Here is a 24,540-nt window from a genome sequence, read left to right on the forward strand (position 1 = left end):
ACTGATTTACTGTAACAGCCACATGTTTAAGTCAGAAGTTAAAGTATTGTATCTTTATTGTAGAGTATATTTATATCTTCATTACGAATATCCACATTTTTTCTAAATAAAGTGCAAATCTGGCACAGAACTATGAAATAAACCTCCGTAAGACTACAACTAAGTATTCAAAATTCACAAATTACATAAACATTTCATATAATTCTCAGAAGAAAAAAAAAGAAAACTGGAAACCTCTGTATGGCATATGTAACTAAAAAGAAAGTCTTTCTCATAGTAAAACAGTGCATGTAGAATCTGTGTGTATTTCATGTCCTGGGAATAACATTTTACAAAAATATTATATACAGTGAACACAGCTGTTGCTCGTACTTCAGGTAAGGAAAGAAAATGCAACATAAAGTTTTAATTCAATTACCATAACTTTCCACAGCTAGTCATAATTTAGGACATGATGTTGATGATTCCCACTAATATGGGAATTGCATATTGTTCTTGTTTACAATTTGTTTTTATTGTTCTGTTAATCATTTTGTGTTTTTAAAACATTTTTTAATAAAATTGCTCGTAAAAACCAAAAAAAGGACCTGCTTCTCTAAATATCTACACTGGTTGTGATAAAATAGTAACAGCCTAAAAGGGGACATATGGCAAAATGTGTCCAACTAAAAAAAGCACATATCTCATGAGGCCTCATAAGGCTACAATGGGACGTACAGTAAACACATCTTCACTTCCTGTAAAGTGAATCTATGGGAGTGTGGCGAGAGTACCGTGTTAATGTTATGGCAAGCTTTCAATAAAAGACTGGCTAACAACATCATGCTCATTATTTCTAACCATTTTGTAGTTTCAGAGGTACTAAGTTTGATATAAAATCTCAAAGAAGGGCAAAACTTTTGGAGTGCTTAGTGGAGATACAAAGATCGCCTTCTGAGTTTCAATGTTGCTACATTCTAGTTTAGTCACGTTCCCTTTTTTTCAGGCATGTTCTAAAAAGAAGAGAGAAAAAATCCCAGAAAAGGGCTCTGTTTTCTCAGGGTTCATGTGGCTACAGGAAGCTGTCTTCTACCTCGGGCGTCCCGGAGGAGCCCAGCAGAGCGTCTCTCTCGCTGGTCTCCTCCAGCCTGTCCTCCTCTGGAAGAGTGTCAGCCGTGTCCTGCGACCTGGAGTCTGTCTCCTCCTCCAGAGCCAGAGAGCTGAGGGCAGAACACAAAACACAACTTCACACTGTGCACTCAGTCACGTATCCACAGACAGTATTAATGTCTCTTAGTGGTGCTGATCCTGACATTTTCCCTCATTTCATCTTCCTTCCAGCAACCACAAGTCATTTTTAACTCAAAAATGAAACTAATCACCTATTTTGAGACCATTTAAAGACATCAGGCATTTTTGCTTCAAACGCTTAGCACTTCAGTATTCTCAAGAGTTTCCTCTTTGTATGGAGACATGTTGAGTGCTCCCTTTGTACCTCTTGCACTTATGCATGTGTACTCTCACACATGCACCAACTTATTGGGACGAATCCATTTGCTGCCAAATTTATCTTTTTTTCTTAGTTAGCAATAATACAGGCAGTACTTGTTACTTCTAGCTGACGATAAGCAGCATCTGACTAACATCCTAAATAAAGTGCATTATGTTGATTGCTGATTAATCTGCAGATTATTTTCTCACTTATATGACTAATTGTTTGGTCTATAAAATCAGATGTGATAACAAAAGCAGCAAATCCTCACATTTAAGAAGATGAAACCAAAGAATGTTTTTCAGTTTCGCTAAAAAATCACTTAAATAGTTAGTTGATTACCAAAACAATTGCTGATTAACTTTCTGTCAATCAACTAATTAATTCAGTCTTTCAGCTTTAGTGGATATTTCTTATTTTGAAGTGTCCACGAGATCCTCACTGACATCAGTCTGTGGATCTGGACCAACAGTGCTTCTCTGTTTTCTCTCATAAGGGGGCCAAAGACCTCAAACCACAATGTTAAAGGTACAATCTATGACCCAAATGTAAACGAGAGAATTGCCCGATGCCAAAATTTTAAACACAGGGTTGGAATCTGCTATCACTCCCACACTTATTGACAAGTCTTTGATCACGCTTTGATTATTTGTGTAAATATATCTGGATTTTATATTGTCAAACACCTATTTGGCCTTTAAAGCCAACTTTGCTTGGCTGTATGTTTATATATGCTATAAAAACATGTCTTCAAGTCTGCCTCCATAATACAGTTATTGTCTCAGCTCAACATCTGGATGAGTGGGTGTGTGGTGGAAAAAAACGGCTCTTGTTAAACAAATACATCCTCATCTTTCTTGCAACCCCAGCATTTGGCACACATCTGATTTTTCGGCGGCTCTGTACCTTGCAGGGCTTTCTGAAGGCACGTCAGTGAAAACGTCTTCCGGCTTGGGGTCTGGGATGGGAATGATGTATTCGTTGTATGAGGTTATGACCTCCTGTGTGTCTGCCTCTTGTGTGAATTCTCCGGGACTCGGGCTCTGGTCGTAAGGGTCCGGGGGGACGTAGTGGGTGACGGGGGATGGGGAGCCGAATGCTGGATTGGCAATCGGAAAGGGTGAGGAGAGTCGGGGTTTGGTACGGGCGACTGCCGGGTGGTCACTCTTCAGGAAGTTGTCGTTGACTTGGTTGTATCTCTGTCATCGGGAGACAATAGTTTGATTATTTGAGAAATTAGGAATCAATTAATTAACAGTTGGTGAGCTTGAGGTTGCAGCTTGCAGATATGAGATTGATATTCTCCACTTCTGCAGATATGAAAGTAATCTACTGAGTGGATTTATCTTCTACTGACTTGCATGGCTACCTATCAATGCAAGTTTTTTTTGTTTAACTAATTGTATATTATTTAAATCTTTGTATCTAAATTTGTATTTGCTTTTGCTGATTTCTATTTTTTCAATATCTGTGTTGTATAAACTGTACTGTACCTACATAACTTACATAACTGATATTATGTACTTTACCATATTTAAACATTACGAAACAACACTAAAAGGTTGCTATTTAACAACTGCAACAGCACCATAGACAAGCCGCATCATGCAAAGGTGGAAGAAGTACTTTGCTTATGTAGAAGTAGTAATACCAAGTCCAAGGTCGCAGTTTAATACATAAATAAAGTACCTTTTTATAGCTGTCTGTCAGCATATTCCCCACACTGTGGACCAGGAAGGAGAACTCAGGCCTCTTCTCAAACTTCTCGTCCCAGCACTTCTTCATGATGTCATAACTGCAACATAAACAACATGAAATGGATTAATTTCTGGAGTTGCTGGAGAGGTGACATTGATGGAAAGGTCACAGTGAGACTCACACTTCATCAGAGGCGTGGGCGGGTTTGGCCATTCGGTAGCCTCTCTTCAAAGCGCTGTAGAACAACTCGTTCATGGGCAGATCAGGGTAGGGGGTTCCTCCTGCAAAGAGCATTTCAAACCATTTAAAAAATCTAAACTAAATCTAAACGTAAACTAGAATAAACCATAAATCTGAAGTCATGCACACTCCTTTACCTACAAGACATTTGACATATAAAATGAATCTCATGTATTTTCCCAGAAAAACAACACTGACTGATTATTTGAATAACATTTTTTTGTGAGATTAAGTAGCTGCCCCGATCCATATCTGAAAGAAAAATGAATCTGAGAAGTCCATTGAATGTCAGATTCAGAGAGCGAAGCACAGAGAATCTTTGGTTATCACTTACAGAGGCCGGATTGTGAGTTTGTTTTTCACCACTCGGGCTTATACTGTGTATGCAATAAATTGTCTCCTTTGTTTTCATGGTCATTTCAAAAAATCGTGGGAAGAGGGTTTTGAAAAAAAAAAAAAAAGCTCACAATACCCTGAGCAAGGAAATGCTGATTTTAAAGCTTGACTGTGGCTAAAAAGATTTAGACCTCATATGAGCTTTCCAACAAACTAGTATGTACTTGCAATCAGACGATTGCAAGTACATACTAGGAGTTTGAAATTTGCTTTAGCTTTGCATGTACACACACACTTACTGTCATTTTGGACACAGAAACATATTTTCCAGGATTATTTGTGTGACCTGAAGAATCAACGAGGAGTTAAGCAGGTGACACGCGTACAATGTGACCTACATAAGCAATTTAATAAGATGAATCCGTCTTATGTGTAAACCAGTTCTGATTTGGATTAATGGCTTTTCTTGTGTGTGTGTGTGTGTGTGTTTGGACTGACCCAGTGTGAAAATCTCCCAAAGAAGAATGCCGTATGACCACACGTCACTCAGGGTGGTGTACAAATTATGGAAAATACTTTCTGGTGCCATCCACTTCAAGGGCAGGAAGGTCTGAATGAAATAAAAAGAAAAAGCATTGAAACATTAGACAGATTGCAGATAAACTTGTGATTTTATTTGCAGTTTGTTATGTAGCTAGTTGCCAAAGCAACTGTCTATAAGTGCATTTAAACTTTTTAAAAGAGCAAGATGTCATCAAAATTAGAAGTGCATCCTTTGCAAGTGCTTAGGGCTTTTTATTTTATTTTTTATCCTTGATCTATGCATTGATTTTTGCCACTTACGCTGCCTTTAGAGATGTAGTTGGAATCATGCATGATGTCTCTGGCCAGACCGAAGTCACAGATCTTCACCAGTTTGCCCTCACAGATCAACACATTCCTGGCCGCAAGGTCTCGATGGACACACTGTGGTGGAATAAAATAAAATTAAGTAAAATGGTTGTTCTTACAAATTTGATATAAAGTGATCTTTAGAGGTGCTTTAGTTTTCTTCAGACCAAGCCTCGCTGTTACCCCATTTCCAGTCTTTATGCTAAGCTAAGCTAACCAGCTAAAAGCTGTAGCTTCATATTTGGCGTACAGACAAGAGAGTGGTATCGACCTTCTCTTCTAAAATTCAGTCAGAAAGTGAATTAGCGTGTTTCTCAAAATGTGGAATGGTTCCTTTAAATTTTAGGCTTGAGTCAAATATCACCAGCTACATATTATGGAACGCTGCTCTTAATGTCCTACATTCTTGGAGGCGAGGAACTCCATCCCCTTAGCCACTTGGTAGCTGAAGCCCAAAAGATCATCATAGGTGAGAGTGGGAGAGTCGCCGATGGCCAGGTCCAACCCGCCGCCACCTGAACACGATGACAAGGTGACACGACAAACAGAAGAAGAAGAGAAGGTGAGGAGTGTCTCATGAATGAAGACATTGTCTTGTTGTTGGGGGGAAACTCCGGCTGTCCTGTGACTGCATGGGCTGAAATTAAGCTCACGCCCTTCATATGCTGTGACATTTGTCTGTACATTATCTCCGGTCTTTGATCAACAAACAAACTGCATTCATTGATTTATGAGGCTTAAACAATTCTTCTGTTCATGGATTGTACTATTTCATGTTTTGTCTGATTAGAAATAACGCTTTTCACACATAAACACAGCAGACAGATGGTTGGCCTCACATCATACAGCACTACTATCTCATTCTTCTTTGTTTCCTGCGTTCAGTTTGCTGAATTCTTCATATCTATTTTCATTTACAACACTGGAAAATGAATTATTGTCAATACAAGAGGGAGTCTACAGACTTGATAGACACACAAATCAAACCTTGTTCCTGATAGATGTCCTGCTGGTAGGGAGACTCGTATGGAGAGGGCTGGATGTCTGCATACTTGATGCTGTCTATCTGCTCCTGCATGGGCACGTAGATCGAGGGCTCATCTTTACTCATGTCCATGTATCCGCCATCGCTCTCACTTCCGAAAGACACATAGCTGGAGGGACACATGGAGTGTGAAAAAATGTACTAAACTGTTCATGATTTCTCATCATATCAAACTTTATATGAAAAGATATGTGTGGCTATCTCTTGGTGTGTGACAGCAGAGATTTCAATAACCCCCCCCTCACCCCGCCAGTTATATTATATCATGCAAAATGCTCCTTTGTGCAGTTCTGAATGGAGATTTTGTGCAGTTTGTCTTCTCACCCTTTCCTCTGGCTGAGCGGAGTGCTTCCTCTAGAGATGAGGCAGTCGTCATCTGGGTTCTTCTCAGCGTAGTTCTGCAGGAGGGTGTGCTTGTTCCTGTGTAGGTAGTCCACCAGGTCGCCATAGCGACAGTACTCGGTCACCAGATAGAGTGGGCCTGATTGGTGGAAGGAGAAAAACTAAGTTTGGGATTTATCAAATACAAATAAAACATTCATTTTACTATAGGCAGGGCACACGCAACACAAATATACATTAAAAAGCATATGAGATTAATTCAGTTAAATATTTAGGAAATAATAAGCAAGAAAGGGCTAATAAATGAGTATACATTATATTAATGGTCAAGGTTAGTAAACAATTAATTTTATACATCAGTCACTTAAATAATATTGGATAAGGTAAGTATGTTATTCAATTATATCCTGACATGTTCATATATACATTTTTTATTTGACTACTGTTGCAGTTAAGGCAATGCATTTTTAATGTCTTTGTTAAACTATGTCAATCGTTTCTTTTAATAAAGGACAAAGGCTTAAAGTTACTATTTGTGAATTATGTATAATAGAAGTAAACACTATGTGTGCAGCTATTAAATGTGTAACTGACACTTACATACCTGTGATTAATAAATAAACGGGCAGCCACTGATCATTTGATGAGCTACAAGGTACAAAGTGTTTCTAGTCCAAACAGAACTTAGACTCAAAGTGCAAATAGGACGTCTATTGCTCCATCGGATTAAGAAAAACATAAATCTCTTTCCATCATGAACTGATCATATGGGTTATGTGCTTTTGCATTAACATTTTAAATGTTAAACATGAACATGTTAAACTATTAAAGTGGTTTTCCACTGCCTCTTCACTCTGAAAACAATTAAACAGATCATTTTTCATTCATTTTTCATTCACTTTCATTTTTCTACAAAGCCTTATGCCATCATTAAAATCTGAAAGATGCTACAATTACATAGACATCTACACATAGTAACTTTAAAATAAACATCAACAACCACTACTTTGTGTAAAGTGAATGACTAGCATGCTTTTTTATATCTTTCTGGATCGTGAAAATTGAAACTATCTTGTTAAAGAAAAAACTTTGGCAACATCCTGTTAAATAGTTGATTCAAGTGTTTGTCTCATTAATCACTGGACAGACTAGACTGTGATGAACCTCAGTGGGAGGTCAAACATGCAGAAAAGTTGCATTTTCTTCCTTAAAAGGGTATTGACATGCCACAGCATTGTTTGGTAAGTTTCCTTTTAGAGAACATTTTAGTGGAAATTTTGTTTTATGAGTTCACAGACAAAGAAAAGACACACAGAAGATAAAAGCCAACTGAACCACCAGGTCAGTTTCCCTTGAAGAAAGCGCTCACCACTGATATCAGGTGCTGTTAATCCATAACAAACTAGAAAAATGGCCTAGTTATCATGTGTATTAGCACATTATAGCACTGGCGCTAACTGTAATGCTCACCATGTTTGGTGCAAGCTCCTAGCAAGTTCACAATGTTGAGATGAGGGCCCAGGTGACTCATGATCTTCAACTCTGACATCAGGGCCTGAGTCTCACTCCTCCTGGCTGTGGCTGGATGGAGAGAGAGAGAGAGAGAGAGAGAGAGAGAGAGAGAGAGAGAGGTAGGTGTGAGAACAGGAGAACAAAACACGCTGGGATCAGGACACACTGCATCCTTGCCAGACTGCTCTATGACCAGTTGGCTGAAACTAGAACCAGGCTGGCAATCAAGCAAAAGCTCAGCAGGCTGCTGCGCTCTCTGTGCTCGCAGGAACGCGTCTCCGATGTCACAATATTTGACAGCTATACGCAGGGCACTCTACTGTGGTCCGCACATGGCTTCCTGTTGTGTTTTTACATTGTATGTCTTACATTTTAGCATTTTCACGGCCACTTTTGTGCTGGACTGGGAATGCGTGAGACCATACGCAGTTGCCTCGACCACCCTGCCAAAGGCTCCTGATCCAAGAGTGCGACCTGAAACACAAAGGACAGGCTCAGTGGGACAGAGTGTGAATGGAGCACATGGCAGACCTGAAAGGGAAGGGAGAACCTCTCATTGTTGTCTCATGTTCATTAAAACATTAATGTAAACACTTTTCTCTGGTATTTTGTTTCCCAGGACAGTGAGATTAGAAACTGGCTTGAGTGGGTTTTAACAGATTAGATTAGAGGAAGCTTCCTGTTTGTAAGGAGCAGCTGACTTCCAACAACACATCTTCAAAAACAAAAGAGCTTTAAAAATGAAGTGGGAATAAGGCCAAGAAGACAAGTTTAAAAAACCTCACTTAGTATTCTTGCCTCAACTACGCCCAAACGACCCAATACCACCCACAGCACTAAAGTCACCTTGTGATAGCTACATGCTGGTGTGTTTGCTCTTGTCTGAGCAACAAGCGGCTAAAAGTCTGTTTAGTCTGATATCAACAAGCGATATGGACACATTTTTAGGTGCAACTAACAAAGAAGAAAGGCTGCAACACTTTTTTTAGAACCACTGAAGGACCACAAGACCTCTGCAAGTGGTTATAAAGCAATTAATAAATTGATCAGCAATAAAAAGGGAGGGAGCAATAAAAAACAATAAAGGCATAATTAAATCAATCGTAAATGTGTCAAACAAAACACGATTTAACCAAAGCAATAACAAACAAAAAATATTACATTACTAACAGTAATTGAATACATAAATAAACAGAATTCATCTATTCCAGGCATGCATTGCCTGAGGACCCACCCAGCACCAGGTTGTCTCGCGGCATTTCCCAGGCCAGGTTGTAGGGCAGGTGGATGGGGTCCACGTAGATGTACTCATGACCGTCCTGGCTCACAGACTCTATCACCTTCCATCTGATCTCATAGCGAGGTTTCTGAGAACACAGAGAAAAAACATGCGAACCCAAACACCAAAACAAAAGGCTTCTTTTGCACATTTGAATTCACCATACAAAAACACAAAAAAACTGCTGATGGTGGGGTTTGTTTACCTTCCTCCATACAGCGATGAGGATGATGATAGACATGATGATAATGGCCACTAAGGCCAGAACAGCAGCCAATACTGCCACCTGGGAGAAGAGTGCTGCAACAGGCAAAAGGACACAGAGCATTAGCCAGGATGAAGATAGGGTCGTAAATTCAAACAGGGAACATTTAACCAAGTTGTCTCAAATTCTCAACAGACATAAAACCTCACTTTATAAACATGTTGGAAATGATTTTGTAAAGAAAGTTATAGTTAGACTGCTATTTATACACATATTTTGCCTTGCCTTACTGTTTGGTGTACTGTGTCTCTAAAATATAAACTTTTCAGACTTAAATCTTGTTTTGTACCAGACCACCATGTGTTTGTTTAGTAGTAGTAGTTTAGTAAAGTCATTGAATGTACATTTACACAGTGGAAAAAGTAAACATACATACAATATATAATAATCTACAACTTTCACTCTACCCAGGACATGTCCTTCAAGTGACACTGAAATTGAAAAAACACTAAAATGGGACATCACATGACACCTACTGCTGGACACCAGTTTGACATCTCTTCTGTCGACGAGTCCCGCTTGGTTGCTGGTCTCGCAGCGAACTGTGACCTGCTGAGGCTTGTGGAAGGTCACTTGGCTCCGCACCTGGCTGGTTTTACGACTCTCCGAGTAGCTGGTGTTGGTCCGGATGCTCAGCACCTCTGGCTCTGGTATCAGCGGCTGCCACACCGCCGTCTGGTTGCTGCACCTGCAGCAGGACGTGAGATCACTTCAGTTGCAGCAGTGCAAAGTCAGAGTGAAAGCAGATGCACAGTGAAAGTAAAATAAATTTCTGTGTATGATCAGCCCCCTAGTGTTCACTGTGTGACAGCTCAGTGATGAATGGGCGGTGGTGGGACTTACTTGAGCATGCTGTCACAGCTGTACCATTGTATGGTCGGGGCTGGGACCCCCTCGGCTACACAGGTCACCAAGTGTCTCTTCCCAGGGAGGTGATGGTCAGTCAGGTCTTTAATCTGAGAGGGAACTATGCACAGGGGGTGCAGCAGTCATAAATCATTACTGACAAGTGTGAACGAAGTCTGTGCTTGATTTTTCTTGCGCAAAAACATTATTTTCAAACCGGCAATGCTTCAAGACCAGGACTGCGGTTTAAGAACTAAAGATGCACAAGAATATCTTGTATACTGTGATAATCTTACATTTCTTAAAACAGCCTCTCACCTTGGACCTCCAGGTCAAAGGTCACTTCCTTTGCGTCATCTTCATTTGTGACAAGGACAGTGTAGAAGCCCTTCTGGTTCGTCCTCACCCTCACCAAGGTGAGAATAGTGACATACCTGAGGCAGAAGAAACACGGACAAAAGGTGAGGAAATAAAAAAACAAATAATATGGTCTGCTGATGATGAATTAATCTGTTTATCTCTTTATCTTTCATCTTCATGACTTATTCTACAAATTTTGTCTTTTTGTTCGTTTTCTTTTAATCATCGTGAGACAAGATGTTGTATAATGTTTATGATGTGCTGACTGGCTGGTCGGGTGCATCGGGGTGGGGGGACATTGGTGTTGTTATGAACTGTTCTATGTTGTAAATGTTGTAAAGTTTACTCTAAAAAGTATAGGCACATTTGGTATTTTTCTCTCTTTTTTATTTGTGATGAAGGGCTTGGTGGTGTTTGTTAGCAGAGGGCTTGTTTCTCCGTCTGTGCATCGATGTTATTTCACTTAATTTTTTTTTGTCTTTTAGATTCTGTTGGCAAAAATGTGAAAACATGCTTCTGCAATTAACACATTGTTTGGCTTTTTTTTTCTGAAAGACATTTGTGAGTTGTGACAGGTATCATGTGTTTATGGTTCCTGCGTGATGAATGATGGCGTCCTGCCCTCTGGAGAGTATTGTGTTTCTCTTTATCTGGTGCTGACTGACGAGAGCTGGACGCCTCCGGAGGCTGCCAGCCTTACAGAGGTCCAGTGCTAATTGTTTAAATATATCAAAAGTATATTGATTTATGGCATTTAAGGTATTTTTAAGGTCAAAGGGCAGCTGAAGAGTCTAGTTTGACGTCTTACCTGATTTCATGCTCTTGTCTGGTTGTGATGGTTTTGTCTCCCTTGATGGTGGCGCCGTCTCTGCTCCAGCGGACCTGAGGGGGAGGGTAGGCTTCGATCTCCACCCTCAGCTCCACGTTCTCTTGCAGCTTGGCCGAAATGTTTTGTTGCTGAGCAGGCTTCAAAACCACAAAGCCTCGCTCTGCGGAAAGCAAATAATATCATCAGCATCATAAAGTATCCATCATACACTTGATCTTCTGCACAACATGTACCAGATGTATCTTTACATTGGAACAAAACACTTACAAATGAACCATGTATTCCTACACTAAGTCTTGCTTGGTGTCTTGATGCAAGTCAATAGTTTTTTTTGCCACTTGGGAGCAACGGAAACAATCTGTGAACACAGCACTGTTGATATAGCAAACCTGTCTGCAAACAGCTGCCTATTTACACGTAAACAAGACACAGAGCAACATTAGCATTCATTTGGAGCCGTGTTTCTGGCCTCACTGATGAATGTAAGTCCATTATTCACTCTGCTTTAGCTCTGTTTTACTCTCCAGAGAAAATATTTTGCTCTTTAGCTGCTAAATGCTCCACTATGTTCACCAGCTAGTTGCTACCTTTGTCTGCTGTTTGGTGCTGAGCAGGTAGCTAACAGTGGGTTTTTAGACCTTTTCACTGATAACAGCTGCGACCAAAAACAATGTTGATGAGAGCTGTGAGAATGAACTGTAAACAGTAAAGTAGGCTTATCTTTTATATACAAGTAGTCATCTGATCCATTGTTAATATAAAAATATTGATTATCTTATAGTTATATATCTGATTATATTGATTATATTCAAGTTACTTCACTGGACGGCAGGCTACAGACGGTGCACTGTACTGCTGCTGTTTGTTGCTGAACTTCTGTGGTCAGACAGTGTCTGTCTTTTCCACTGAGAAGTACTACTAAACTGTCCTAGTCTCCAGGAGCATGGCGGCGCAAGTTATCCAAGGATTTCATAAACATAACACACCTCGCTGCAGATAGAATAAGCATTCACAGAAATGCATTCAGTGACTGTCAAGAGGGAACAAGGAAGAAAAGTTCAGTGTGATGAATCCTGCTTTTATTTTTACTTGGAGTTTTAAGGTATCACTCAGTGCATCCACACCGTGTCAATCGTTTATTTCACACTTTGAACAGAAATAAATAGAAGTCATATTCATTTCCTTTAAAAGAAGCACTTCTCTCACCTTGACTTGCAAAAGTTTACATAATAAGCAGTCTTCTCTCTGTCAGCAAAACACAATAATAATCTGTCCAGCATCAGTTTGTTTTAGTTTTGTGTGTGTGTGTGTGTGTGTGTGTGTGTGTGTGTGTGTGTGTGTGTGTGTGCACATGTGGAGGGGGGTTTACTCTAACCGAGCACAGTGATGTTGATGCTGGCAGAGGCAGTCTGTTCTTGGACACTCTCGTGGACGTGGCAGACATAGTTTCCGCTGTGGGCCACCGTGGCACGGGGGAAGATCAGGCAGGAGCGCATGTTCATGGCGGACAGAACGTCTGTCAGGGGGTCGACATCAACAACCTTGAAGAGAGAGAGGTGAGGAGGATGTGACATTTTGTTGTTGTTATGTTTAATATATGCTTTCCCTATCTGTAGCAAAGATCACATTGAAAATTAGGTAAAGCTGCCTCCTGAAGTAACATTATTTGAGAAAGTCCGTCAACAAAGCCAAAACTTCTCTGAGGAGCCAGAAATAATCAAAAAATGAACCTACGAAGAACTGATTATTACAATACCAACACCACAGGTTATGAGAAGAATTTCACAGAAGGATAAAAACTGAGGTGTGTCTCTACATCTTGATGCAATCTGGGCTCGGTCATGAGGCCTGAGAGGGATCACGAAGGGAAAGCTGAACAAAAGCGCTTGTTCTGCTCCACTCCTACTCACCTCTCTGTTGGGGATATCCCAGGAAAAAAACACTAGCTCCACTCCGTGCACTGTGCAGTTTACTGTCAGCGGATCGCCCTGCTTCAGGACGGTCTTTGACGCATTGATGTAGGCGTCAATGGCCTCTGGGACTGAGACGGGAAGGGAGAGTGCAGGGGAGAGGAGGAAGAGGTGGAGATGATGTGATTTATCAGAACAATATGTAGAGACATTTTCTTCACTTCTAACCAATCACTGAACTGTTCAAAAAGAAACCCTGAAATTAATATTTTTTATCTCATCAGTATTAGTCCGAACTGAACTTGGCAGCTGGTTAATGTAGTTCTATCTCAGCCAACAAAAACTTCCACAAAAGTAAAAAATGTTCTTCACATTTCTCCAGCTTGTGTAGCACATTTTAATGTGTTCTCCCGCCAAACGATTGCACTCTGAGACCAAAAGTCAAGTATTTACCTCATTATCTCCTCGCTAAAAAAAATCCCTCCGCCAGAGAGTGTGATAATATGAGAATGAATTATACTTTTGGACGCACAGTGCAATACTTTGGCCTCAAAACTTGTAGATTACGCTACATAAGCCATTTGAAGAAATGCGATTGACATTTTATGGGTATTTTTATGGTGCTTCAAAAAGAAAGACTCATTAACTTTAATAGTTTGGGTGTAGGCTGAGATTGAATTAAAGAGGCCAACTGTGTGTGTGTGTGTGTTTGTGGGTTCTCAGGAGTTTCAGCACATGTGGGGGGTGAGTTGATAATGACCACATTTTTATTTTGGGAAGAGCTTTTTTTCTAACCAAACTCTTTAACCTGAACACCTACCGACAATGCTGAAGACGTAGAAGGCCTGAGACTCTTTCACCTCCCCGTTCAGCTCTCCACGACACGCGTAGGTCCTGTCCTCCAGCGGTGCCTTGTACCCCTCACTAGGAACATAAAGCCCCCTGATGGGCAGATCGGTGTCCTTCTCATACAGGGTGACATTTATTTTGGGGTTGGTGACCACACAGGGGACGGTGCTTTCCTCACTGGTCTTTGTCACCATGCCGTGGGAGCTCTCTATGAACCACACTTCAGGGTCTGTGGACAGAAACTCATTTGATTGTTTAAACTGTGGATCAAACAACTGCTGTGTACAGTTCCATACTTCATACTCATCTTTATAGTATCTTGTTTTTACAGTTAGTCTACATGAAATCAGTGTTTTATACAACAGAAAATTATATAATAAGGGCTCAGCTGAACTGTGACTTTAACAAAGAGAAAGCCAAATGTTTTTCAAATGATTTAATACTTATTTTCCTGTTATTTTTCTCTCTAGAGCAACACCATTCACATTGTTTTACTTTTTTTGCAGCTGTGCATTGCATTGTGGGACAATAATGTGTACTATCAACACACTCAAAAATCGAATCAAAAATATGTTTTCAGCTGTTTTTTAGTATGCATACTGACTTTTCTGTGTGCTTTATTTTGTCACTTAACGAATGTGAACACACTACATACCTAAAACCTGCTGAGAATGAACATGTAATATGGCAGTGAGACACAGCTTTTTTGTGCTGTTTTATGAATGAGATTAAAATGTTCTGAGCCAATCAGGCAGCTTTTACAAGCTATATAACACTAAACAGTTAAATCACAGGTAAACAAACCAGGCCTCACCTGGGACAAAAACAGCTACTTCCTTAGTTTCTCCAGTCTGTCGATCAGTGCACTGATACACCCCTGTGTACTTCCAGCTCACGTTCCACAGGGTCAAAACACTGGATGTGGCACTGCTGTGCACAATTTTGTAGTTTTGGTCACCATTTTGAACTTGGAAGTACGGCACATCGTCCCTCTTGAACTCCCAGGTCGTCTCCCCCGAGCCGGAGCAGGTGAGGGTGAGAGAGGACCCCTCAGCCAGGACGTGATCTCTGTCATCAGGCGTGATCTCCAGGCAGCACAACTCAGTGCAGAAATACAGGAGAGCTGCAGTTGACACAACAAGAAAAAAAGACCAGGTCGGAGGTCAGAGGGACGGCAGCGTGAGGTCAAAGGTTAAATCAACAATACATGCCAGATTCTGTTCTATCTCTAAATGATGAAGGATATGAGTTGCCTGGAGTGGATATGTGGGGGGATAATGATGAAGGAAGGGTCAGTTTGAATGCATCAGTTGTCCTTTACATTAAAGTATTGTGGATGGAGAGCTAATAAATAATCCAAAAAGATACATTATTTAGTGCCTAGTGCCTATACTTTGAGTGTCCGTAGCATTTTGAAACCTTTAAAATAACATGTCCCCCTCAGTAAGCATGACTTTGTCATAAAGGCAATTCTGTGAAGTTGTGACCTTTTCAGTCGTATAAAGTTTAATTTGGATATATTGTAAGAAGACAAAATCCCAGTTTAGGAGCATTACTTTGCTTTAAGTGTGGAATACTCCACTAAGCTTGGCATCCTGCTCTTCGCTTCCCTGCAAAAGCAGCTATGGTCCTGTTACAGATTTTCATTTGTTTTTTTATTTATTGGAATTGCGTTCTCACCCGTAACCGTGACTGTCAGATGGAGCGTGGATGCCGTCACTCTCCTCATGGTGGAAGCCTTCGATGCACTTTGTTCTGCAAACAAACAGAAGGGATAACGATGCTGACTTCATGTACCCTTCTTGGAGGTATTTTGCCTCGACCACATTGCGTTGGTCAACATTTCAAGAAATCATTCTGTCCACAAAATATTCAATCAAATTCAGTGGAAATAAAAACAAAATAGCAGGAAAATAAATAGTTTGTATAGTTTGTGTTCACCCCAATTGACACACAACACCACCCCAGTTAACATCTCTCCATAAGGCTTCCTATCATGATAGATTAATTCCTGCCCTCATGAGCGCCATGGGGTCAGGTTAAGCGAGAGTTTAGAAAAGGAAACAAACAAAAAGTATTTGGTGTATTGTCGAGCTGCTTCCTTTCATGATTTCTGTGTGTTCACACACAGTCTGAGGCGCAGATGCAGCTCACTCTGGAGGTATTTGATGCCTCGCTGCACTAGGACAGAGCGACAATGTCTGGCTCTTTTTGTTCCTGGTTCACCAGCATTCTGCCCACTAACAAACGGGTCACTGTGTGCAGCTTTGCAACACGCTCATTGGCAACAATGCCGCGTCCAAGCTATTCCAGAGCCGTGCTGAGCCATTAATTGGTTTTGGTGTAAACAAAAGTGAAAATGAGGGCATTCACATAAGCTGCTGACACAGGAGTGTACTTTGGTTTTTGTAATACTAATGGGATATCATGTTGTACACCAACGTGATGTCAACATCCTAGAATATATTTAAGAGCTATTGGGGTCAAAGGTGACAGATACTTAGTGTGCCATGCTCCCATCCTCAACATTAACCACTGTTGGCCAATTTCACTGTAGAGTAAGAAGTCAGATTGAGGAGGGGAGGGGTGGTTTGTTATTATGTTTGGGATGGGGGTTAAGGCCTGCAGCACACAGACGTCTGGAAACAGTTAAGGATGGATCACAGGCCTGTACGCAAGAGGGTGGGAAAGAGAGAGAGGGCGGAAGAGCGAGGCCTGGGAAGAGCGAGGGTGGAGGAGGAAGAGAAGGAGGGAGGCAGTGGAAAAATTGTGAAATGCATCTTGAGAAATCTTACCCCATTTAACATTTCTACTTGATAATGCAATCCAATTTTACAACCCCTATTTTCAGAAACTGGACTATCTTTATGCATTATGTAACAGAACACATGAGTTCTCCATCTTATCTCAAACCATTCGTTTTCTCAGTTTTCATCTATCAATTGAGATTATCTGGCAACACCTCGTTTAAGACTGTTACTATAAAAGTTCATCAAAGCTTTTTTAACGGGTATATTTTCAGACATAAAAGAGATGAAATATCTAATCAATTTGGAAGTGATGGTGAGGTACAAGATCTTCCATGACGAACCCAAAGTCAGTTACTCAAACCAGATACACGTTGTCTCTCTAAATTAACTGCCTTTGGCACTTCCGCTCCCAAAACGACAAGCTCTTGAGTTGCTCCAAAAACATGACTGGTCCATTTCCTCCCCGGCCTCCTGGTTCTAATAAAAAGGGGTGAAGGAGAGACTGACAGAGAGCAAGAGACACAGAGAGAGAAACTTTTTTTTCTTTGTGTTGCAGTTCATACACATGCGCAAATACATCCTTACTGGCACTAAAACACACATACTGTACACACAGGCACGTGCTGTATTACCCCCCCCCCCCCCCCCCCCACACACATCTTCTTCACCCATTACCACCATACACACACAGACACACACACATAAACTGATCTCTCCCCCTTTTTGTCACTGGTGTCTGTGTACAGTTCACGTTCCCACAGTATTTCTCTAAAACTTTCCCAGGACCGCTGATACACTTGGGACCCTGCTGGTCATGACGGCAGGATGGGGGGGGGGGGTCACCTCATCCCAGGGGGCCCCAGTAGCGAGGGACCGTCCACTGAGGAAGCCATACATCAGCGCTTACGAGTACCAGTAACCTCAGTGTCAGTGATGAGGACTCTGAGCGACAACAGCCAAACGCTGTGACGCCAAAGGCATGTGTCACTTGGCAGCATGAAGACTAACAAATCTTATTGTGACTGGCTGCTGATGCTATTTTTTGCTAAAACAAGCCAAAGAGCTACATTAGGGCTGCTGCAGGACATGAATTTACATCTGAGATCAAACAGCAGAAAACATTCTTTGCTGAACAAGAATCTCGTGTGTTCAAATCTTATTTTGGGGGGGTCTCTGAAAAGGACGGAAAAATAATGTTTGGCTAATGCAACACGATGAGGTTTGATGTTGACCGATGGGCAGTGGGGGCACTTTGAATGGAGGCCTTTAAGAAGAAATCTGACCCTCAAGATAGGATGTGCTGACTAGGATCAGAGGGTCAAAGGGAGCCAGAAGACTGAACACTATGGCGAGATTTATTCAAGATTTAAGAATACGCAGCAGTAACATAAAAGTCATGCTCTTGGTGTGTGGAGACGTTTACGAGTTGTTCTAAACACTGTTGAAAACATAGCTGTTTTCGTGCTAATCTCTGTCCTGGTCAGGTCTTTGTGGAAGAAAGAAAGGGAACATACAATACTATGAAGTGTTAAAAGGGTCAGGACACCAGTGAATCTGCCAGGAGGGTTTGGCAGCATGTCAGTGACTTTGTTTCCCACTTAATAAAAACACTTGGTAGCAGTGTGACCCCTAAAACACAAAGTAGCTCTTTGTTTGAACCACAGAGACAACAGAGTGGTGCTTGAGACGATTTACAGTAAGAGACATCCACAATATCCACAAGTCAAGTCAAGTCAAGTGGTTTCTCAACCTGAGGATGAGAACACAGATGTTTATTGTTGTCTTTTTAATCTTTGAAATGGGATACTCCACTTCCGCAATGATGGTGCAACAGTGTTTATGCAAGTGATGGCACAGTAATCACCATGACAGACAAACTGTTATCCCACCGTATGAGTTTTCCCACAGATGCTGGGAATTTGGTGGCTGATTGACCCTTCCCTGGTTTTCATAAACAACCCTGCTACACTCAAAGTGTCACCAGCTAATGGGGAAGAATGCTAAAATCGACCTCAGCGGGATGCAAGCAGCCCACGCATAGCCCTACAGCAGCCTGTAAGCCCACCTCTGGGATTATCTATATATACTGTAGCTGCATGTTTTATTTAAACATCTGGCAGTGATGAAGCAGTCGTCAATGAGGTGGGAACTGCTTTGCGAACCACATTTGCAGCCAACTGTTTGCTCGAGTGTGTCCCAAGGGGAGAAAGGTTTTGCTTAGAAAGGGGGGGGGGGATGTAATCTATAACAAAAGAGAGAAAGATGTCCAAAAGTGCAGCTGGAGAGCTCTGACTTCCTGCACAGGGAAATTTTCTGGCCTTGTGTGGGTGTGAGGCAGTGATGCACCGATGACACAGCAGGCCACCACAACCACTAACCAAATACTCATGGAGACAACAAGAGAGGCCACAATGAGAAGACAACAAACTGCACATAATGTAACTCCTACAAAGAGAAAAACTGCTCTAAATAACAAGCTGCACAGAAAAGATGTAAACTCACAATCAGAAATGAGAAAAAACAACAACAAAGAGCAAAGAAAGAGAAAAAAACGACTAATTAGACCAATGACAAAGCATGACAAACCATCGACACACCACAATACTGCACACAGCACCAGACAGTGGAAAAGACAGCAAAGGCAGCACGCAGACATACAGAACACAATTTATGGGAAACACCACATCAAAGCACAGAGTGGGACAGCAGAGGGAGCACATACACAGTCTTGCATCACAGACACTGATGTTTACTCTGCTGAAGTGTACAGGAAGCTGCGATCTGCAAAACAAACATCTCTAATTTCATGGATACTTCTTTCCAATGCAAACGATTATAGCTCAGATAAGACAAGACTATGAACTGTCGCTGCCACCGAACACTTTATTAGGACATGTACGAAATCATGTCACTAGAATAGCAAATGTACACACGCCACACTTGTCTGTCGGACTTTGGCGAGCTCTGTGGGAAAAAAATTACCCAGTGTGTCTTTGTTAAAACAAACCTCCATTTTTATCCCTCGCCTTGGACAGACCAACCCCCCCCCCCTCGGCAGCAGATGAACGATGCACTGCTCCCACCCCAGGCGGCCTCTCTGTCCCCCAACATGACACAATACACATGCTGTACATTACCAACTGCAGGCTCGTGAGTAAAAGGCGATTTCAGCTGGGAGAGCACACATGTCATCAACATGCTGTCAAGATATGTGAGGCACTGTGAGCAGGAAACGCTTAAGTGTGCCGTCTGCTTATGGAGACTAAAACGCTCTGTGGATCTGAGGGGAGCTGCAGAGTCAGGTGATAATTCTCTGTGGTTTTACATTACATATAGTAATTTCATCCATTGTTAACATAAATATATTGATTATAGTAACATTAATGAAAACCTCTGATGCTCTCACTCCTGACTGGAAAAATATACATCACCATCTTAGAAATGCCCCACACATTTCTACAATCCAGAGACTTGTCTAGGTCACAATAGTTCTGGCAAATGTTGAGAAACTGTTTGCAGGACAGATTGAGGTTGAAGATTTGGCGGGACACAAGGTGTTGAAAACTTGTGTATCAGCCAAAAACAAAAACAGCTTGTATCCTGTAACTTTAGAGCTTGAAGCGGCACTAAAGCCATCTCAAGTTTGCATTGTCAAATTCTGGTGCATTTCAAAACCTCCCTCTGGTTTTAGAGCATCAGCATGAGGATGCAGTGACTGTGAGTGGTCTTACCTCAGCAACCAAAGTGAATCTGTACTCATGCTGAGGCAACACATGTTTGGGAAACTGTGGATGTTGGTTTGCTCCCTTTCAAGCAGAGTTGTAAATTCTGTTTGTAGTGGCGGTGGGGGGATGTAAAGGGCTTCTGGGAGAAACTGACTGTTGTAGAATGACAGGCTTAAATGTGGCTAGTGTTTGATAGCACTTTAAAGATCTAATTTTCTACTCATTTGGGAACCTGAATGAAGGAAAACTGATTAAGATATCAAAACTAAAGCAGCTGCTGTCATTGAAGTCAATTTCTCCTTTTTTCTTGGCCAGTAAATCTTGAGCATTTCTACCAGTTAGGCAGTGATTTTGTGTGTTTTCTTTGTCCCAGTCCCAGCCAATTCAAACTGGTTCTGCTCATAGGGAATACAGGGATATCAGATATATTTGCTAGCATAAACAGCACCACATCCTCCCACGTTTTTCTTCAGAGACCTCCCCGCCCGTCTGCACGGTGTTACCCTCCTTTTTCCTGCACACCGGCCGCCCCACGAACACTTGAGGGTATAAGCTCCCCAACCTGCCCCGTGAGAAATGGAGGATGCCTACAAACACTTCCAGTCCCTCCACTCTTACACACCCACGCCCCCCTAGAAGAAAGAAACAGAAACAGCTGAATACAATTAGGCCTGACTGGCTTTAAATTCCACTCGTTTCCCTGAACATGATGATGTTGGAAGGATGGGGAAAAGGAGGGAAAACAGTGACAGAGAAGCATCAATCTGAGTGATACTTTATACTCCTTGTGAAGTTTTGGCATATGTATGTAGAGTTAAGTTAACTTGCTTTCTATGCATGGGTATTGACAAATCAGAAGATAAATATCACCGCTCAACGATATTACTGATTACTCTGAAAGCAGCACATAACCATAACCAAGACAAACTGAGAGAAATCCAAATTACTTTTTACCATTTTCCACTGTGAGGAATATTCTTATCTTGTAAAAGCAACAGACGGTTTTTCTTTTGTCCTCCACTGCACTGTATCACCAATTCCAGCGTGTTTTTGTTGGACTGAGGACAGCACAAACGCCAGAGAGAAATAGTTGTGCTCTGCAAGAATCTGATGGAGACCAAAACTTCCTGCTGAAAATCTGTATTTTTCCTTATGCAGCAAATTCAGAGAGAAGATTGTAATATCCTTCTGATATCATAACCATACAGAGGTGAAAGAAGAAGGCAAATCCTTTACTTGAGTAAAGGTAGTAACACCACAATGTAAAGATAGTCTATTACAAGGAAGTCTTGCACTGACATTTTACTTAAAGACCCTGTAAACTTTCAGATCTTATAGGAATAGTTTGAACATTTTGGGAAATATAATTATTTGCTTTCTTTGTGAGAATTACATGAGAAGATTGATACCACTCATGTCTGATTGGTAAATATGAACTTGGAGCTGGAGCCAGTTAGCTTAGCTTAGCACAAAGACTAGAAACAGCTAGCTCTGCACTATAAGCAGCACTCAAGTTAAAGATCAGAACAAAACATCCATATTATCATATATTTAGAGTTTAACACAAAAAATTCATAAACATACTTTGGTTTTGTACGTTTTGTTGCATATTAATATGATGACTATTGTTCTGAAAAGTACCTAGTAACTGAAGTCATCTCATACAGTAAATATGGAGTAAAAAGGACATTATTTACCTCTGAAATGTAGTCGAGTAGAAGCATAAAGTAGAATAAAATGGAAATAGTCATGTAAAGTACCAGCACCTATGCCATACTAGAGTAAATATACTTAGTTACTTTCCACCACTGTATCCATATGTCCTGACAGCTTCTCTATTACATGTTTGAAAATTACACCTTTCTTTGCATTTTAAGGCCGATTTCCTACTAAAAGTTTGGTATTATAATTCAAGAAGTAACATTTCCTCCAGGAATCGTCCTGCAGGAGTGGCTGTGCTCCCTGACTGAAGATGAGATGCAGCTGCCCGTCAGCTCGATGTGAGTGGGTGGGAGGGAAAAAGGAGGGAACGAGGGGGGGAGGCCAGATGGACGGGCAGCCGTACAGGATGCTGTATCACAGCACCACTTAGTGCTCTTCATTAAAGCTATATGACTCAAATAAGTGTCTGAGTACAGCATTAAAGAAGCAGTGGCCTATAGGAGAAAATGAGACTGATAGACTTCCAAAGAAACAACAGCTCAGTTCAAAAGTATGAGTGATGAATTATGAATCAGCCAGTAAGAGTCAGAGTCTGCTGTATTTAATGTAAAAACACGATACTCTGAGGAAGAATAATCCTGTGATAAGACATCTGAGTGCTCAAAATGACTTTTTAAACTCTAAACTTCCTCCAGATCCAAACAACGTCACACTAGTCTTCAGAGCGCGATCGCTGCGCAGCTGTGTGCTCAGCTCACGGAGGATAAATCACAAGAGGACAGAATGGGATCAACGTGTTTCAAAACTTTCTGCTGAGCTCAAACTGTTACATATTGGCACATGTGAGCCGAATCAGACTCCTGGCATGTTTTCTGCATGGTCATAATGCGAAGCACATTTTCTCAGAGCTGCTGGCATGCAGGGAGCCCGGAGAGCCAGGAAACAGCTGATGACGAAGGATTAGGTCTGGGCCAGGGGAGTGGAGCCGACTGGGCCACGATGCATCGGGGCCGGGGAGAAGAGCTCTGCTACAGTACATACCAGCAGCCTGACGCACAGGGAGAAAAATCCCCAACTGGTCAGGAGACAAATGAAACCTCACTATGTTTTTACAAATCCAAGCTGTAAAGATTTGTCAGAGTATATCTACTGTTTTTAAGTTGGTGCTGTGAGCAAGAGACATCCAGCTGAACTATGATATGAATGCAATACCGTCTAATACCGTTGATGGTAAAAGTATGACATGCATGCAATTTTCCAGCAGCTCGTCTGCAACAACAGTACGAGACAATGCCTGGACCGAAATATCCACAGAGCCGGAGAAGATCAAAGACTCCTAACTCCTAAGGCATAAAACATATGCCAATGTTGTTTACAACTTGTGCTAATTCAGATGCCCCCGTATCAAAAAGGTCATCTGTATACAGAAGATGGATGTGCAGTTGACCAACGCAACTACTAAACACAGCAGCAGCCGTGCATCGCGAGGAAGTGGGGAGGCTTTCAGGTGCAAAACATATGTCGGATTAGAGTGAAGAAATATACATGCCACATGTTAAAGTAACTCATTCCAGGTACTAAAACCATCTCCTGTGATGAATGTGCGGAGATGATTCAACAGATTGTTTGTGTCTGCTCAGCTCTGCGTTCCTCAGGCGAGACCGAATCAGAGATTTATAAGAGATTTACATTTAAAAAAGGATGTTGACCAAGGCATTAAGCGATACATGCAAGCTGGTATGTGTTATCACTAAAAGGAGGTCCATACACAGTTACAGAGGATGCTGGTGACAGTGACTGATGCCAGGTCTGATATCACGGCACAGCCACGGCTTTTCAATGAGCCTCTCCATGTAGCTATGCAGAGAAGATTGATTCTCTCAGGGCCATTCACAGGGGAGGAAAGAGACTGATGGTTTCAGCGGTGAGGACCGTCGGTTCACTCAGGGTGACTGAAGAGGGCTGTATAAACAAGCCCTTTGGCAGTGTAGCACAAAGTGGAGCACATACAAACAGCTTGTGCTATAAAGCCCAGTTTGTGTGTGTGTGTGTGTGTGTGTGTGTGTGTGCGAGACCCTGGGATACCTTGTCAAACGTATTCTCTTAGTGAGAAGATAAACATTGTTAAAGTTGCACCGTGTAAAGAGTGAAAAGGTGTCTATGTACAGAGATGCAAGCCATCACCATGTTGATGTTTGAACAGGTTGCTCACGCTGTTTCACATTGTAATTACCAATGTGTACACATTCAAGTATGCGGGTAACAAATACCACCAACAGAGACACATTCTCACAAACTAGCAACAACATCACACAACAACAAAAGTGTTAAAACCATTTCTAAACATTTTTTTTTCTTCAGATATTAAATCAGATTATTTTGAGTTTAAATGAAAGGAAGTTACATGAACCAACAATCCAGAGTTGTAAGGATGAGGTGCATCCTCTCTGTGACAGACAGCTATGAAATTGAATCTGTCACAGTGGGCTTCCAGTGCAGGCTAAGTGAATTTTCACCGCTTTGTACAATA

General features: G+C 41.4%; 1 protein-coding gene across 1 annotated transcript; it reads right to left on the minus strand.

The window, feature by feature from the left end:
• Positions 1-1,051: 1,051 nt before the first annotated feature.
• On the minus strand, positions 1,052-15,602 carry pdgfrb (platelet-derived growth factor receptor, beta polypeptide). Its single transcript, XM_070913574.1, has 22 exons — positions 15,554-15,602; positions 14,688-14,996; positions 13,845-14,102; positions 13,025-13,155; positions 12,490-12,655; positions 11,094-11,274; positions 10,244-10,359; positions 9,923-10,046; positions 9,556-9,767; positions 9,020-9,114; positions 8,770-8,902; positions 7,905-8,009; positions 7,494-7,604; positions 6,006-6,162; positions 5,624-5,790; positions 5,039-5,151; positions 4,589-4,711; positions 4,244-4,355; positions 3,351-3,450; positions 3,161-3,266; positions 2,378-2,670; positions 1,052-1,199 (listed from the first exon to the last, which is right to left on the minus strand). Exons 1-22 carry the CDS (start codon positions 15,600-15,602, stop codon positions 1,052-1,054), a joined length of 3,309 nt encoding a protein of 1,102 aa, XP_070769675.1.
• Between the last annotated feature and the right edge of the window lie 8,938 nt (positions 15,603-24,540).

Source organism: Enoplosus armatus, chromosome 10, assembly GCF_043641665.1.
Source record: "Enoplosus armatus isolate fEnoArm2 chromosome 10, fEnoArm2.hap1, whole genome shotgun sequence".
Classification (NCBI taxonomy): Eukaryota; Metazoa; Chordata; class Actinopteri; order Centrarchiformes; family Enoplosidae; genus Enoplosus; species Enoplosus armatus.